We start from the raw sequence: 20,241 nt of genomic DNA on the forward strand, positions 1-20,241 counted from the left end.
TTATTTGTACCAAAACTAACATTGATACTAATACAATATATTAAAAAGACACAAATCACACTCAACTGAGGTTCTTTTGCGAACGGCACTGCATGACGATGCTTAAAACATAGCATCACACACTATTGGCACATTCAATGCGTCGGTGTTGGCGGAGTCAGTTGTTCGTAGCCGAAAATTTCAAACACCATGCTGATGAAAGTTTATTAAATATAAAATTATAAAAATAAACGGACGCTTGACTCGCCCCACTTATGCCCCGTCGTTTGTACTATTAACTACAGGATCAGATCCACCGCATTAAATATAAAAAACTGCTACCTTTATGAGAAAAGTTGTTCGAATAATTTAATGTTTCGGTAATATTCGTTTTGATTACTTGCATTAAGTGTTATTCTTTGGGCGTTTTATTGCAGTTGGCATCGTAGTTTTGTTATAAAGCAGGATCCGTGACGTCAGATATGCTACGCCTTAATGACAATATTATTTGATTGATTGAAAACTAAATGTCTAACTTAAGGACTAGCCGTGGAAAGAGGAATTTAGATTAGAAAACCTTATAGCAATGGCGACAGATTGATTTAGATATAGCGTACGCGAAGACGACATTGTCCCCCAGAAACATATTTGAGGACAAAGTTGAGTTTTCTGATAAACGACATTTTGATAACCCTCTGAAGAAAATTACTTTATAGAACGATAGCATATTTGCATTTACGCAAAAGGTATTTAAGAGAGTCTTAATGTTATTTTACGTCATATAATTGAAACTGATCAAACTGTTCCTATGTTCGTATTTGCCATGAGGCATCGAGTTGCCCCTCTTCTGGTTAAAACGGCCGTAAGCAACAGGGTAGCGTATTATCTGGCCGTCGGGCGCATTGACGTTTCCATTTAGGCGGTGGATGGCTGCGAACTGGGATCTGCACATATAAGTCAATGAACAGTAGGCCACAGGCCTACAAAATTCAGTACCGCAAATCGAAAGCAGGTATCGTTAAAATAATTAATGCACAGGGATTCAAACTCCATCATTCCTCAGCCAATTTCAGGTTTTATTTTACTTTACAGTAGTAATAAATTTGGAGATAAAAGCAATGCTCATTCTAGTAGATAAAGGTTTATCAGTTGCAGTTAATGAACTATCTAATTGTATTAACATTATATTTCCCCAATGACAGGATTCGATATTTATTGCCTGTTAACAGAAATGTAAATAAGAGGAATATCAGGCTTATCGCGCTTTCAGCCTTTCACCGCTTTCATTTTCATATGTTGGGTATCTGTTGTGCTTACAAATCGTCACTGCTGATTGAATCTGACTTTTAGTTGAAATTAAGCATTACAGTTCTGATAACCGGATAACTCTATACAGGTGTGGTATCTGAGTGATTTAGTGGAAAACAGAATTGTAAAAAGGTAATCGTACAACATTGAGTTGCTTTTGAGAGGTTGAAATACAGTGTTTTCCTCATTTACAGTTTGCATATACAATGTAGAATAAATGTACCTTAAATGTAACGTCTCAGAACTCAACCATATACACACGATTAAGACAATGTCGTTACGAATTTCCACTCATCCATGCTCAAAGATTAAAACACACAGTGCCTCAATCCATCCATAAACAACCAACCAATACACAGGAATTACAGCATAGTTTTCAAACATACTTTTCTTTGAACGAATCTGGTCACACCAAAAACAATCTGGTCACACATAATTATCTCGTAACACAATTCGGACATGCCCAAACTATTTTATCACACCAAAAGTATTCGATCATACCTAAAATATATGGGCACACACATCTATCTGGTCAATCATAAGCCATCTAGTCATATTACAACTGACTAAATTAGTGTCATCTTCGAAAACCATCTAGTCACACCAAAACTATCAGGCCAAACCAAAACTATCGGGACACGTGGAAACTTTGATCACATGGTACATCTTAGCAAACAAATATGACCACAATAATAAGATTTTTATCATCCTGCAACTTCCTAGAAAATGTCTTAGGAATTAAATTTAGTAACAGTTGTCAACAACAACAACATCATCAACAAAGAGACAAGAAGAAGTATCAATTCTCTTCACAAAATTCTTTCTTTCTTATTCTTTGAACAATACATATCGAAATAGAATATGATAGCATAATACAAGAAATTGTTCACATGTGTTTAATATCGTGTTATCGATTGATTGATTAATTAATTACAGATCGAAGTGTAAAAGTGAACACATCGTGGAGACATTAAGGTCGCTCTTTTTAACTATGGATTTTCCCTTGGTTTGTATTAAAATCAATAATTTGACTTAATATCATACGAAGTTAATTATTTTTAATTAGCGCATTGATGTGTTTGTTTTATTACCTTGATCGGTGCACACACTAGAATAATGAGCAAATCAGCCGTGGAGAGTGACAGAAGGAAAATATTTGTCACGCTCTGCATCTTCCTGAACCTTGCTACTGCAATAATGACGAGGCTGTTTCCAAGCAACCCAAGAACTATAAGTAGTCCGTAGGTGAAGGACACTGGAACAAGTTGTTCTACCGGAATGACGCCCGGGTCAGTGTCATATTCATACTCCTCGTAGACTGTGCTATAGTAGTAATCTAAATCTATAGTCTGAGCCTCTGCAATATATTCCTTTGAAAAATTCATTTTATGAGGTTCCACAAAATTCATTTTTGTGAGATCCATTTAACAAACACAGCTAATCATTGGTATCACTAAAACGATCTTTATTAAATAATTACAAAAAGATATATTTTCTTCAACTTCAATTATTTTACCCCACACAAGCGCAAAACCAAATGTGCTGAATTACTTTATTTTCCTTTTGTTTTAAACTCAGTTTATTAAATATTCACTTCGTCAAATATCCCATAACACACGCATTATGTGCACATGATCGTTCTGGCTAGACTTCTGAATTTATGCATTTGCTTTTCCCGTTGAAAATAGTCCTAAATAATTCCGATTGTGTTTTCATAGCAACTGAATTAATTTCAAGCCTTTATCTATCTCTTCTGGCAATAGCCTCTGAGACGTCTTCACGACAACTGCGCTATCATAGCAAAATGCTCTTGAACGTTTTTTCGTATTACATATTGTCTTGACGTCATTCTTTGATACAGACCAAACACGCGTTTGCCAATAATAAACCCAATCGTCACAGTCAAATTGGAAACTATAAAACATATCCATCTATTAGGTATATTAAACTCGTTTCTCTTTCAATTAAAATGAAAATTCATATTTTTAATTTGTTTCCAAATGATTTTTTGTTTTGGTAATTTTCCCTGAAGGAATGACTGTAACATTATAAGCATATGACATAGATGATAATTTATTATTTGATAAGTTGCAATTATTAATACTCAAATTCCGGGTTTTAAGATGAAAGCACAGGAAAACACGTGTTGATCTATTTCAGTGAATGCTACCAGCAGCACAGCAGTTTGTATACACTGATCGTGACTTATGGTACATAAACTTTATGGCTTGTCCCTGTCGTTCCCATTGTATTCATTTTTCAAATCAGAACTCAAATTTCGCGAATAAATACAAAGAGATATACTAATCCGAACCATTAATGTGTGTTAATACATTCCAGGGGGCTCCGATCGTGAAAACACTTGGGAAATCACTGAGAGCTATGCTTCTCACTTATATGACGTGCAAATTCAGAAGAAATAACAGAGGTTGCCAATCTTAGCTCTGTATCAAGATTTTCAACCCTGTATCGGAGGTCTTGGTTTATAACACTGTCAAAACCTCAATATAAACAGTAACGATAATTCATTGTTAGGCACAGGGACACGCCCAGTAGCAACACTTCCAAAAAGGTGACACTGTTCAGGATGGAGTATGAAAATGAATGTACGAATTATATGTTTTAAATACCACAAGTCGTAAGATTTGGGATAACTTCCATACATATCAGTCCTATAAACTACATTCTAAAGTTACAGCTAGTCATGTAGAATTTAAATCAACGAACTTAAAAACACAACTTTATTGTTCTTTTGTATTGTTTTTCGAAATGTATATAAAACATTTGTTTCAACCGGATCAATAATATATGTCATGTGTATCCGTTCGGATATAAAAATCCGACCCAAGAGCACGTGCTTTGCACCGGCTCTATAAGAGAGGGTTCTTTTTTGTCTTTTAATCCGTTTCAGACTAGCAGAGTTTCAATGATTTTGCTTGAGCAATATTGAAATTCAATTTACCATTTTTCGATTTAAAATCATTTACAATTGTCGGCTCAACGATTTTGACTTAGTGTCATCTTCCAAAAATGATACATAAATATTTCCATCTGTTTCTTACAAAATATATTTTCAATACAGCCATATAGCGGCAAAAACGTCCACTACCGGTCATAATACTTAAGTAGTGCGATAACTTCCACAACTTTGGTAGAAAGTTATCCAAAAAACATTTTTGTGATATCATTTAACAATTTCAGCAATCGGTTGCTAAAAACACTATCATTCACAGTAACAAAATAAACTCGTTGTTCGTTTGAACCTCTATCCGAGGCTACACCAATTACCTCAGCGTTATGTTTAAAGTGGTCAGTTATCACTCATTTCGGCTATGTGTATATTTGTTAGCTCTTGTTGCTCAAGTTTTCTGTTCCGTGTCCATATGAAGGAATTTTAGATAAGTCAATGCCTAAGTTGGTTATAGACAAGGGGCCGGTCGGAACGTCGCAATTTTCATGTTGTCAATTGCCTTTTGTATATGGAAGAACTCAAGCCTACAGGCTAAAGTTAAAAATACAAAGAACCGAGGGCGAAAGGTTAGAATAGATCGATTACACACAGAAAAAGGAAATGTATTGACTAAAGACCTGCCTTACTTTACATACTACAACTAATCAACACGCCCTCAGCCAATATTGGTTTTCATTTAATCAATTTGCGAGATGACTGCAATGTTCATTGTTCATGTTCATGTTGACATAGTAACTTAGTTTTAACCTGAGGTAACCAATATTAGCAAATGTTCAAAACAAGATTCAAAACAATTGGATAAAAACTATCTAATGTATGACAGAGATTTTTTTATCTAGTTTCCTGGGTTTTTTTTTACCTAAGGTGAGTCATTCATAATTCATAAAAGTTTCATACCAATCGGATAAAATCTATTCAATAAATGATGGGTATGTTTCTCTAAGATGTGACCAAGTGGCCTTGTAACCATTCATAATTATTCAGGACAACATAAAGACACTATCCTGACCAAGTGTAATAACTCTTAATTCACAATCTATTGAATTGGTGACATGGCATACACGCTTAAACACATAATTGTTAAGGACATCGGAGCGTCCACCTGGTCGCCCGATTTGTAATTCTATAATCCATATGATTTCGTTGAAAATCTGTCTAGAAACGTGGACGATTGATAATTTGCAATATATAACAGATGAAAAACCACCTCTCCTGAAGCTATTCCTAATATTGATAAAACCTTTGTTTAGTACCTTTTTAATCTAATTCTGTTAACTTCCTCTGTCGTAAAAATCTGTTCAATAAACCCAAAGAATGATAATATAAGGATATATGTAATTTGCTTGCTGGAAAACAAACGTTACACAAAACTTTACATGAGGCTATGGAAATATAAACCATTTTCTTTCCCAAGTAGACTCGTGTTCCTGTGAACTCTAGTTTCACTGACCGTTCCAATGTGGTACTCCCATCATTTATTGGTAAAGCTATTTCAATGCGTGTGTGGTCGTGTATCAAACCTAGTGCCTCTAAACAGGGTTTATATATTTGAACGTTGGACTGCTAGGCATGTCGCTCGTATTGTTTAATTCAGATTTATTTATTTGTTTGGAGACTTTAAAAGTTAATGCCAGAAGGTAATCACGACTTCCTTTTAATATGATTTGACATGAAAATAAAATTCTATAAAATCTACAAAGAACATTAGAAACATCAAAATGCCATTAAAATTTATATCTAACTTGCGAGATGGTTGACAATAAACATACTTAAAACACACACTTACCATCTACTTGAACACATTTTATACCAACTATGTTTGTTTTAAGTGCATATAGATTAACTGGTCATAATTATTTTACAAGAACCTGAACGTGTCTGTAAGATATGCTGCTAATTACTCTCTAAATGTACACCAGACGTCCTTGTCGCTTTTTAATCTAATTCTGTTAACTTCCTCTGTCGTAAAAATCTGTTCAATAAACCCAAAGAATGATAATATAAGGATATATGTAATTTGCTTGCTGGAAAACAAACTGTACACAAAACTTTACATGAGGCTATGGAAATATAAACCATTTTCTTTCCCAAGTAGACTCGTGTTCCTGTGAACTCTAGTTTCACTGACCGTTCCAATGTGGTACTCCCATCATTTATTGGTAAAGCTATTTCAATGCGTGTGTGGTCGTGTATCATACCTAGTGCCTCTAAACAGGGTTTATATATTTGAACGTTGGACTGCTAGGCATGTCGCTCGTATTGTTTAATTCAGATTTATTTATTTGTTTGGAAACTTTAAAAGTTAATGCCAGAAGGTAATCACGACTTCCTTTTAATATGATTTGACATGAAATTAAAATTCTATAAAATCTACAAAGAACATTAGAAACATCAAAATGCCATTAAAATTTATATCTAACTTGCGAGATGGTTGACAATAAACATACTTAAAACACACACTTACCATCTACTTGAACACATTTTATACCAACTATGTTTGTTTTAAGTGCATATAGATTAACTGGTCATAATTATTTTACAAGAACCTGAACGTGTCTGTAAGATATGCTGCTAAGTAACTCTCTAAATGTACACCAGACGTCCTTGTCGCTCATTTTCTATTTGCGTTTAAATAAAACGATTAGCATTGATTGATTAACACACCTTTACAAGACAATATGTATTTAATTTGCACAACACACTGTTGTCCACAGTAATGTTGAAAGTAATAGCATTATTCACATATAAAGCCGATGCCGTTTCCTTAAAATCAATGATAAAGTAATATATACTTCAATTTATTTTGATGCTTTACGGCGGATTTTGTTGGACGACATTTCATGTCATTACCGTTACTCACTATGACATGACATTAAGGGAGGGAACGCGTCGCCCGCAGTGACTTTTGTGACACCAGAGTAGCAGGAGGAACTTCTGACATTGGCCGCAATCTTCTCGTTTCCAGAATGTACTGTTTTGGGGATTGGTCCATGTAGTTTTCATTGTTTTATATCGGTATTCGAAAGAAATGGCGAGCTGACAATTGAACGATATACAATGGCGTTCATAATTAAAACTATATACAAATAAAAAAGTATATACCACCATCGTTTCATATTTCACCGAGATATTTGTCTAGTGAAATACATTGTCATCGTATTAAACATATGAACAATACATCATCTTTCTTCTAAATTACTTATGAATAAAAATTGCGAGCATTGGTTCAGACAGCATCTGAGTCAAACCTGTCGAGTATGTATAATATATTATTAAAAGAACAGTACGTTAGAGCCGTCAATGGCGAAATTATATTTTGCAAAGTATTTGAATTATTCTGTTGAGTCAAATGCGAACCCGATAAATTCAACAGCCGAGCAAGAAAATTTGTAAACATCAACGGCACTTACCTATTATTACATTTATCCTGTCTCATTTTTGTTCAAATCTAACAAAACCATATGTGTTTTAGTCTAGTCCCTGAGGGTGTCAGTGTACATGAAAGGTCCCCTCAATATCATTGCTGGTTTTGTTAGAGGATGGGCTCAGGTGCTAGAAAAGTCAGGTTGATCGTGCCGCATCATGGTCATAACCATCCTCTAACAAAATCAGCAATACTAGTAATGCTGAGGGGATCTTTCATGCACACAGAAACCCCCTCTGGACTGTATTATTTAAACAGTTGTTTTGTTCTCTTGTAAAATCCGTAAATGATTCTCGGCGATTTTGAATTGTTTATCATAGAGCTAATACGTAACGTGCATGCTCGGAAATCATTACTTTAGCCATATTTCATAAGAATGTAGACAATTTACAGCTTACGCATATCGACATCATGTCGCCATTTTTAGCTACACGCCTATCACCTCCACCAAGGTCATCAAGCAACTTACATTTTAAAAACAAAATTATATTCTGTAGGCAAAATGACAATGTTAAAATAACATATAATTATTGAGTATACATACACATGCCTAAAATACCGATAAATCACACGTCGTACAACTAGTTAACATATTTTAACGTTATCTGTCTTCAATGTAACTCACCATGTTCATATTTTTATAACTGCGTCTTCAAAATGACGTCATTGACCCATTAAATTAGCGTTAAATTGAAGAAGAGTACATGGGTTGCATATCACTATTGTTTCTTAATATATTATTAAAATGTGTGCCATTCTATCTATCAGTTAAGATATACTGTCAAAGGAAATAAATACTACACATATCATATATTTAAGTATGAGCGTCTACGCGCGGGTTTCCTTATGTTTGGAATGAAAATAGGGCTCGGTATGTTTCAACAAATAAATCAAATATTGGTATTCGAAGTATTTCCCAAGAATCAATGAGAGTGCGTTAAGATCTAAACCCTCTGTGGGATTAATCGCGCCACATACTTATAAACTACATACACCTATTGTTTGCCATGAACATCTCATAGATCAAGTACAGAATATCTTAACTTTGCAAATTCTAAAAGTTGATCGGCAGACATCTGCTTGAAGTGTAAATTATTGATATGATATTATTAAGAAGACAGCAAAGCTTTCAAGAATTCGATTACTTTTGTGTTATCATCCAGTTGAGCTTGATGTTTTTAATGAAAAACAACTGAAACACAGTCTTATTGAAACATATGTCCTCTAGCGGATCCAGTGTGTGTGTGCCGGGGGGAGGGGGGATGGCACCGTCAATATCTAGCATCAATTTCTAGATTCGCCCCTTTAATCTGCTGCTGGCTTAAAGTACATGGTATTATCATAAGCTCACTGTCCCAATATTTATCAATAAATACAAATCAAAATTTTAAGCCTCAACAGTTCCAAAATCAACTTGAAAACTGATGAATAAAGTAAAAAAACGCACGCATTTACGAGTAAAAAACTTATCGGTAAGTACTCAACGATCGGATATTTACATCAACTACAAACGAAAGCATAAAACAACAGTGCTACGATAAAGTCAATAAAAAACAGCTATCTAACAGAGCTTGCCTTAGTGAGATTTAAAACTAAGTATAAAGTCTGGGAATTAAAGTATCATTATACAATCGAGTAGGATCACTTAATGAAAATAGAAAACAACGAAACAAACTATATAAATGATAGTAAATATCCATCGAGATATAAGCCGGAATTAATCGATAAAATCACGAACAATCTCGTAGACACGAGCCAGCATAAGATTTTAAAAATAACTCCACAAGCATGTATCAACCACCAACTTGGTGTTGCTCTTAGGTTGGGATAAGTGTAAGGTTGAGTTCTCGCAAATCGGTCAAACCCCCATTGATCTGTTTTTAATGACCGTTCTTAGGCGGCAGCCCCAATTTTTGCTGATAACGATGTGTAGATGTGTTTGCAATTTGCAATTCGCGTGAAGCGTCTTGAGACGTTGTGTCTGTTAGGCCATGAACCATATGCATTTAAAGAAAATTGTTAATATGTTAGTAATTCAATGTGGTTTTCATTGCTGTATTGAAGATAAAGCATTAATCACAAAACGCTTTTACAATTTTAAGAGATGTTCACGCCTATTGTGATTCCTTAGAATAACTTATTACCTTCCAATTGCATTGATGTGTCGATGAACGCAATACCTTCGGAATACTTCTGATTTTACAAAGTCGACGCTGTGCAAATAATGTTATATTGTTGTAAATTGTATGTTACATGAATAACACCAGTTACTCATTTACGCACCCGCTGTGCACACAGCTATATGTAAATTACTTTCAGTTGTTTTGGAACCTTGTAGCGAAGTTTTGAAAGTAAAATTCACAACTGCATGTATTTACACTGGATATGTGAGAATTGCGGTTAATCTGTTTATGGAAACATTTGGTCAGTAACAATAAACATTGGAGGTTTGAAATCCCATATTATTCATTATTTCTCATTTGCCTTCAAAGAGAAGTAATATGAAAATATTTGCAGGCGGTTCATATCACGATTTATTATCTAGAAGTTTATGATGATTTACTAAGCTGACCGTTTCACCAACAAGAAATGGATCTAGTGCGTCATCGTGTTACGTGACGCCTTATATGAGTTAGTGCAGGTTTTCAATATACTTCCTCAGACGGTGTGTCGACCGTCCACAAAGAAAGTAGTCTCCTCGGGAATAATTTAACATTGTAATTTGAATTATTTCAATATTGTCCCTGGAGTTTCAATTGCATTATTGGACATGTTAAACTTTTTCCAAACAATGAACAGAACCGTTGGAAAATAAAACAAAATGATATCCTAACATAACATGTTTCATTACAGGTTAGCTCCACCTTCTTCACGTTGTATCTAAGTTTATTTACTACATATATACGTTTCTAACTGATGCTTTTTCTTGACAACGATATTCTTGTGCTTGAGGATAATGGAGAACTATTTTTAAAGTAAACTCATTAGTCTGTGATTCACCCACAGTCATACAGCCAGTATTTTCCTTCAAGAACCGATCTCTCAGTCGTCACGCACGTCACGTCATAATGCTCAAATTTATTTAGTCACTCTCGGTTCAATGTTTCATTTCTGTATGGTTCTATGCGTGAATTTAATTGGTTGTTTAAGGTTCTTCTTGGATCAGTGTTCTACGATTTATTTCTACTTAAGTTATTATCTGTACAAGAATTAACGTGCGCCGCCGCACTGTCGACAACCAACAAGAGTCACTCACTGACAATAATAACAGCTTACTGGATAGAGGACAGGGTTAAATCCTTCCGAAATATAAACATCAGACATATCCTAACACTTATCAACCATTCGGTGTTATCTTTATTTCCTCCAAGTAGGAGAGTAAAACGTATATACAAATACAGAAGGTTAATTACAACAGTGAGCATATGAATTCTTGCAATTTACATGTATACATATACAGAAGAAAAAAAATACAAAAGTGATAATAGTACTGTCAAAACACAATGATATTTATAAATTGTAGTTTGCAAAGAAGTTTTAAAGACGGTACCAATTCATATTCAAACTAGCACATGGCATACTATAATGCAATATCATTACTTGTTAATGTTTCTTAACATGCCGCAGCTCTATATTTCAGCCAGTGGCAAAGGTGTCTTAACGAAAATCGAAAATCAAGACATTTAAGCACATAAATATCATATCGGCACAGCGTTAACGTAGTAATCTGCAAGTCGAAATTGCCAGGTTCAAAATACTTCAAAATGAACTGACACTGTTCGTTGTTATTTATGTTTTATATTTGTGAGAACAATGTTTGACTTATATCCCATAACGCATCCCAAACTAGCTTTCTTTTAGCTTCATTAACAGAGCAAAAGTTTAAGTGCGAGTTTTGAAGCATTCTCCGTAAGCAAACCTCATCGGCTGTAGCTCATAACAAGGTGTTTTGAAATAAACTGTCCAACATCCTTAAGAAGTGAAGTGCACACTATCTTTTATTTTTATTCCTTTCAACAGTTCAACGTTTTGAACAGTGGCCATACACTAAATTTGAACTACATGGTCAATACAGGTAGGCAAGAGTTGCCCCATTATTCTGTTTCAAGACCAGAGGATCAAGTCGAAACAACCACTAACCAAACGACAAAAAACGTCACAAGACAACAAACTATTTACACCAATATCGGTTTAAGTATATAATATGGAAACCTCAGCATGGCCATTGGAATCGAAAGAAAGTTAGTTTTATTTTAGCCGGCATATCGAATTAAAGACAGTATAAAACATTAAACGTTCAAATTGATTATGAAATCACCTCAAGTATTCCACAACTCAATGAGCATTTTGAAACACCCTTGGTGAAGAAATATTTCGCTAGCTCAGCCTAGAACTACCCTTTATCAAAAATCTTATTTTACTCATGTTCATATCTAAACCAGTATCAACTAAGTTCATATCTAAACCAGTATCAACTAAAACACAAATATTATAAATCACCAAAGCAAAGCGATAAGCTCTGATTTCATAAATATTATTTTAATATTAAACCTTTTTCTACAAGTGTAATTATCTTTTGTTTTGTCAAACAATTCCAATGGAACCTTAGAACTTTGAATTGAACTCATAATTCAGACAAATGCTCTTTTGCTTTCAACGAGAAATTAAAGGAAGATGCAAATTTAATATTTCAGAAATATGAATTAAATTTCACAGAATATATATATCAATGTACTAGTTTTTTTTACTGCTAACACTTGTGGAATTAAACCTGATATATCAATGTTCCATATAACGTCATTTTTAAACTTCAAATAAATGCTATAAAACGTTTTCCTTAGACAGCACATCGACTTAAGATAATGGATTTAGTCACATCGTTAATGGTATATTAATATATGATTTTTTAAAGCTACATTAATACATTATCCTACAAAATCGGATTTTCCTGCTTAGCTTCGCATTGTAATTCTTATTACATTAAAATTAAAAACTTAAAAATCTTTATGAGATAAGATGAACACATAAAATAAAAATATGAAAACGTGAATATTCAGCAGCAACATAAATATAAAAACTCGGAATATTTATCGAAATGGCGTAGAATGCACATTGGACAATTAAGACAGACATTCATGAATAGCTCCCAGACAATAAAACGTGATTTCAGTTACCGGTTGAATTAACTTGATTTTGAAGAAATGCATCGAACAGTCCACATATTACGAAAATAATTCGATTCTTAAAGTTAACGATGCGTTCCTCATTTGTGAAATGCCCACCGCACAAACAGTTTCCTTGCTGGAATCTTCTTACAACTGTTACAATTATACCGAACGCATAAATGCAATTATTTGAATTTAATTCAGTACGATTAATTTAAATTAAGCCCCGCTTTATTCGTGTTCTTATTAAGTTAATGCATAACACTGGTGTAAATATCTGCTTTAATTCATACAGCCCGTCGAGTTCCGTAGATCTTTATAGTCGCGAAGACATTGAAATAAAATGAACAGGGAAATTTCTTCCTGTTTCACCGCCTATTAGGAATATCTTTGGTGAGAAAAATGGAAAAACTTGTTTCTGAATGTTATTTTTCAACTTGTTACTAAGACACTGTTACATATTCATATAATTAATAGCTGCAATTCAGACACGGAGTCAGAATACTGAACAGAATTGTTCATCAGCAAAATGCACAAGATAAAAATAAATTAAAAACGAGTAAATAGATAAGTAATTTTGAGTTACATTGTTCTTTGGAATGGAAAAATGAGTTGAGGTATGACAATGTGTTCTTCGTTCTCTATAGTTGTTATAGTTCTAGTAAAAAAACGGCCATGTACCTATAAATGCCCAATGGTTCGATGCTGATGATACTGCCCGACTAAAAGCAAATGAGGAAGAAATGCAAAACCTAGATAAATAATAACGAAAAAAATATATTTTAGTTCCGTTTCTGTGGTATTTTTTCCTGTTAGAAAGTATGTCGATGAGGCTAGTATGTCCATAAAGAACTACTTTCGTTTTTAGTTCTTTAAAAATAATGTTTATATCAAACTTTCTTAACAGATAAATAAAACGATCGCTTAATGAATCATCTCTAGAGTAAAACCATTATTGAATACAAAACGGCTTTAAGATTGAATTGGAGTCATTGTGAACAAAATCATAAAAAATGACAAAAGTTAGGTATTTAGTATCTTATAATGTGTATAATAATAGTTCCCTCCATTGTGTCAGTAACTGAAACATAATAATTAAACATAAACAACAGCCAAAAATCACCGCACTTTTGTTTAATGGATAGAGGACATAAAAAATATCATGTTTGTCCGTAACTTCTATTTCAATTCTGTTGTCGTTAGCTAGTGCGCTTCATTGAATTTGATCGCGTGACCGATTGCGTTCATACAGCATATGCGCAAGAATTTTTTCGATCAGTTCTTAAATGAATACCGATATCAATTATGTTGGTCTTTATTTTTCGTGAAAACTCAATTATATTTTCCTTGAAATACTTAAAAAATCTCTTCGAAGGAGATAAACACAATGAAACACTACAACGGTATAGAAACTTAATTCATTTTGAACAACTGATTCCTCAGTTCGTTTCGAAAGACATATTGCCTGGTAATGCTGGGTGTCGTGACGAAGACATAGTTTAATTGTATAGTTGTCAGCTTACATTAAAAAGAGATTTAATCAAGAACGGTAGATGACATCAATATTGACGTATCCTAGAATGTTGTCAAGTGTTCTCCCAATAGGCTTGCCTTTGAAATGGAACGCGTTTGATTACGAAGTCCGTAGCCCAACCACGATATATATGATTTAAAACATCTGTGGCATTTATGAAAATATCAAACAATTGTGTAAATTTAATAAATTTTAGTGCATATCGAGTCATTTTATAAAGGATTCTTTGTTTTTGAAACTTTAAAAAGCTAGTGGCAACTGATATTGTTATTGACAATACTCTCTACGTAAACCTGTTTGATATTTACATTGTCACCGGTCTCAAATAAAACCAATTGATCCAGGGTGGACAAACGAGACACACTCTATCTATAAACACCGTAACTTCCGATTCCTAAGTGAAGAGCGAAAGGCAAGACGGCGTTCTGAACCCATTTTTAACTACGTGGCTTTTATATATTCGTTGTATGCTGCCGGTTTGTTCATCGTTCTCCTTGATCTGTATGTATTGTTGATGTATCTACTGGACGTGTGTACAATGTCCCTATACTTGTGTATGATGCCGGGTTTCTCACGGTTTTATTGACACATGATGACATTATACAATGCTATTTCATTATATATGCAAAAAGCTACAGAAACATGCTCAGTAGCAAAAAGTTTAAACATAAACCCGGTTTAGTGGCAATGGGCAAACGCCAAAGACATAGAACATTAATTCACAAACAAGAAACATAGATCAGCACAAAACTCTACAAATATATATATATATATATATATATATATATATATATATATATATATATATAATTGATATGTTTATCAAGAATTGTTAGGTACCACCTTGAAACGGTCAGTAAAATGAAAATTTACTGGGGGTTTAAACCAGTTCATGTGCACAAACCTCACTCTTATCCCAACAATTCTTAATAAAGATAAAACGCAAAAGGTAAATCTTATCAAAGTATGCATTAAATTGAGGAATCTTATCAATAAAACAAATAATAATAAAAAACGAAAAGGTAAACCCCAAGTACTTCAATGATTAGAGATCCCAACTTTATCTGCAGACGGAGGGAAACAATTCAGAGCACCTAATGCAAATACTTTTCAAAGATACGATTCAGTCATCGTTAGAAACCAAAAACATCATGTCGCCTCTTCTAGACGTGTGTGCCTTGCCCCTCGTGTATGCGTGTATCTTGTACCTGTCTTCACGTTGTTTTCCTGGAACCCTAATATGTCGTTTCGTGGTTTTATAATAAAGCCTCCCACCAAGGTCCATTGCACACCGTATTATGTTCACAATGGTTTGATTGATATGGGCTCATGGTGGCTTGCGTTGTCATCTCATCTGGGTTAATTACATTGTTATTGGTATAAATGAAACCCTCCACACGACATTCATTTCATACACTACAGTGCGTGTTGTTTCTTCCATTCTAAGAAACATTCAGCAGCATGATTACCAGCTGTCATTCTAGTTGATATCTGTTTTGGCATTTACTGTCGATCAAGATTAATTAACGTTTACATGTAAATCGAGATTTGAAACGAGATATGCGCTTTTGTCAGTGGACAAAAAATGTGGCCAGTTTGTCAGTTGTTGTTTTTTAAACATGATGTATCATGCAATAATAAATCGAACCGCTACTCTTAGTTATGTAAATCCCTGTTTCCGAAAAAAACAACACCAACAAAATGTGCTATGGTCCCAAATCTTATATGTTTTGTTATTTAAGAAGTCTCTTCTTTGGAGAAATATAAATAAAAATGACATTTCTTATTGATCATTGTATTGCGCTGCTGAAGGATTCACCTTTCGGGGTGTATAAATTATTAAAAAAATATTTTTTATTATATCGATTTCCTATTTGCACAGCGAGATAACATATATAATACCGAACGTTATTTTTACATTTCAATGCATTTTTATAATTTGTCTTTGCAACCTGGAACACGGAGAATTACAATATAAGTATAGTAATTATTTCAATAATAACACCATAAACAATGTCATGATAACTACAAGTGTTCTGTAATGAGGAATGCATTGTATCAGTAGCAGTATGTGTTGTGTCCGTACAGCAGACATTCGTTATGTCTACGATAACTGAGCAAGAGCCCAATTCCTGTCTCTACAGATTGTTTATTTGCAAATTATCAATAGTCCTTTACAGATGAAATACACGAGACAAAAACAATATCTTTGCACCAAAAAAATAACCTATCATCGGCTAACATATTCACTAGGAATAACATTCCTAGCTACATTCCTTTGGTTGGTTCATCTGTTTATTGCAATTTTGTATTAATTATAACTACATTTTGAAAGAAATAGAAACACTATGATATAACACATTCTATTTACTGAACGATTGCTTGTTAGTTATTTAGGTGCAGAAAGCGCTTGTCGATATGTAGTGTGGTTTTGCAATTAATGTTAAACTTCCTGAGATGATACAGATATTAATAATTAAAAAAAGTGAGGAACTGTTCATGCTGGAGGAACTAATATAATGGAATTACTTTAATTTCAAGAAAAACACATAGCAAATTAATTATCTGATTAATTTCTAGAAGGAATAAATACGAAGCAAAACATACTATTTCATAAATCTCATCCTTGATCAGGCCTAAAGTTTTCACTTGTTGTTTTATTTGGATGTTACAAATTGCCAAAACGGAAATTTCTAACAAAAACTCCTTCTTTCTCAACCTTATTGTTTTTGTAGAATACAATGGAGTTTTATTCGCAATCAAATCATGTAAACGAAGTATTGCTTTATAGCTATCCAAAATCCTTTTTTTAATTACGATGTCATTGTTTTGAGATATTGACGGATGTGGGAAGATAATTTGGTGACTTATGTCCCTTCATTATGTTCTATTACAATTATTTACATGCAGATAGTAGTTTATACAAACTTTTTCATCGTTGATATATTTTCAAATAAAGAAGAACTGATTGTTTAGTTTCAGGTATCGAAACATGTTAGAAGACGTTCTTGTATTGACGCATTATTCTCGGTACCATTGCTTTAACGTGTATACCGGCAAAAGATTTGCCGAGTGCAGGGCTCGAACCACTGACCCCCGTATGCTGAACGTAAAGCACTATCACCTGTCTTATTGCAAACTACAATTGTTTAACTCAGTATTGATATGAAAAACTACAGAAACAAGTCAAGAAGTCGAAAGTTAAAGCATTAATCCCGTTTAATGGCACAGGGTCAACGATACAGAACACAAAAAACAAAACAAATACAAACCAGAAAAATGAAACAACAGCACAAAACTCCACAAATAAACCACTACCTATATTGAAATATATATAGCCAAGGGTGTATATCAAGGATTGTTAGGTAATTTTCTGGAGGTTTAAACTACTTTCTGTGCACAACCTGACTCTAACCCAAACAATCCCAAATTAAGTACAATCGTAAATGACAAATAAACAAATCATGATGAACTCAACTGTTTGCGATACTTATGTTGTAATTACCTTTAATCAAAATATTAAAGTAGCCGACTCGAAAGCGGAAAGCTTCTTTGTCCACGGAAGGATCTTTTTCTAAATTCTCCTACATAATGATCTCCCTTTAACGTAAAGGAAATCATTGCCTTAATAAAGAAGGAAAGATATTATGCATTTATTATGCATTTTACTTTCTTTTCACACACATCAAATATGAAAGATATGTGTTGTTCTCAGGATAGATGATATATTTATACAATCTGTTAAGAGGTTTAGTCAATTACAATTGTTGACTGATTATAGTTTGACATCATAAAGTCAATCCTAGACTAAAACCGGTGAATGGGTTGAAATGAAAACTGATATTTGATACGGAATCTTTTTTATCTTGCAATGACCCCTTAAAATATCCGCGATGACCTGTTTGCCAGTATTATCGATGAACGTCTGCTGTATACTCGTGAATGTGGCGTGAAAGCAGGGTAAAAGTACTTCCGCAATTCCACTCGACATGACAAGCCATGACTTTATGGCATTTCTATTTTCTTTCCGTAAATCACATGTTCTTATCATAATTAAAATAAATCCCAATCCCATTAGCTTTTAAAGCAGAACGTTGAAAATTACGTGATAAGATTTTGCCAGTGTCTTGTTTGGTGGCTGGCATTATTTAAATCAAGTCAAGTCATCAGTTGCATTTCGAAAGAATATATCTGGTATGCACAAAACCTTTCAGAAATAGCAAAAGAAAACCCATAAAATTGCAATACCTGTTTTTAGAATATTCTATTTAACATTTAATCCTGATTTTTCAGAAACAACAAGAAATATTTGAAATTTATTTTTGACGTTTTGTGGTAATAGCAGGTGTTACATGATGATTAAAAGATTAACGTGAAACCATTTGCATTATTAAATGTCAAAAAATAATAATTCATAAAAGAAACCATCAAAACGACCTACATATGCATAGTCTTACCTTGACAGGTACACAGATGAGGACGAGTAGAAGGTCTGCCGTTGCCAGGGACAACAGAAACATGTTGGTCACGTTCTGCATGGTCTTGAACTTTGCCACGGACAGGATCACTAGGCTGTTACCTAGCAGTCCAAGAAACATAGTAACGCCGTAGGTGAAGGCCACTGGAATCATCTGGTCCAGCGGCACGTGATCGGGGTCGGCGTCATATTCATAGTCCTCGTAAAAATCATAATACTCATCATCGAAAGTGGAGTACGACATGACAGTGCTACTATTACCACAATCTATTATTTCAAATTCCGTTGTTTTGTATGAATCATTCAAATAAATTTCTCCCATTTTTCGCTACAGTTCCATTGCCACCTCTTTTCCGGTATTCTTAGTGTATAATATTTTACTTATCTATATTTTGTATATGTTTTTATCGAATGACAATATATTAACCTTTCACCAACATTATTAACTCTTACGATGAAAGAGATTTAAGTCATGCTAACATCAATAAATTAATAACATAAAGTTCTCTTCTTTCGATCTGAATGCGAATCCAGAGAGCTTGTATTGAACATAATACGAATGACTATGGTATGTTTATGCATGAGAGGAGACAAGTAGAAAAAAATCTCGAAGACGCGCTGGGTGGAAATTTACAATCCCATGTTGTTCGTTATTTTAATATCAAATAACAAGTGCCTGCTATGCAAAGTTGCACAGCAATTGTTTTACTAAATAAAATTTCTTTAACAACAAAATTTCAATCCGTAAGATCCTTCATTACCATACGTTATGCCTGTTTAAAGAGAGCCATTCCTTCAGGCTCCGTGCGTATAAAATATAGAAGGAAGCAATTCAAGACTGTCACAGACAAATCGTTTTCCAGTGGCTTTTTGGAAAATTGCTCATATAAATCCTATTGCGCTATGCATATAAATTGATATTAAAAGAGTCCACATCACGCATTTTTTGACACAATTGTCAAATTCCGCTGGACGTTAGAAGATCCAAAAATATCATAAAACATATTTTATGAGTTACGGAATGGTTGTCGCCAGTTTATAACAGTGGCGCCTTTTCTGAATGAGTATGCTTAAGGTATTGTTTAAGAGGTCTTTATGGAAGTTGTTGCGGAATATGTCCAATCAAATGATTGCGTTTACTAACGGGTAATGTTTAAAAAGAAAAAGGTTTACACAACTACCGCCGAAATAATAAGTACTAGTGAGTAAGTAAAATAATAATCAATTAACGCGACATGTGCCACAAACAAAGAATATACTAATATATATAACATGTAATACATTCGAAATATCAACCTCCCGTGAAGTAAAGTGAGTTTCATCGTTTTAAATATGTATCTACTAAGTATTTAGCTAATCCCCGAGGGTATTACACCATTAGGT

The 20,241-nt window shown here is 33.8% G+C and overlaps 1 protein-coding gene across 1 annotated transcript in view; it reads right to left on the reverse strand.

Moving 5' to 3' along the window:
- LOC128213811 (neuropeptide Y receptor type 2-like) overlaps positions 1–19,102 on the reverse strand; it is a 50,904-nt gene extending 31,802 nt beyond the window's left edge. The window contains exons 1-2 of the mRNA XM_052919867.1: positions 18,839–19,102; positions 2,379–2,657 (exon numbers count right to left, since the gene is read on the reverse strand). Of these exons, the coding sequence (XP_052775827.1) occupies positions 2,379–2,657; positions 18,839–19,102 (543 nt within the window). The remainder of the gene's footprint in view (positions 1–2,378; positions 2,658–18,838) is intronic.
- Between the last annotated feature and the right edge of the window lie 1,139 nt (positions 19,103–20,241).

Source organism: Mya arenaria, chromosome 13 (assembly GCF_026914265.1).
Source record: "Mya arenaria isolate MELC-2E11 chromosome 13, ASM2691426v1".
In the NCBI taxonomy this organism is placed as follows: domain Eukaryota; kingdom Metazoa; phylum Mollusca; class Bivalvia; order Myida; family Myidae; genus Mya; species Mya arenaria.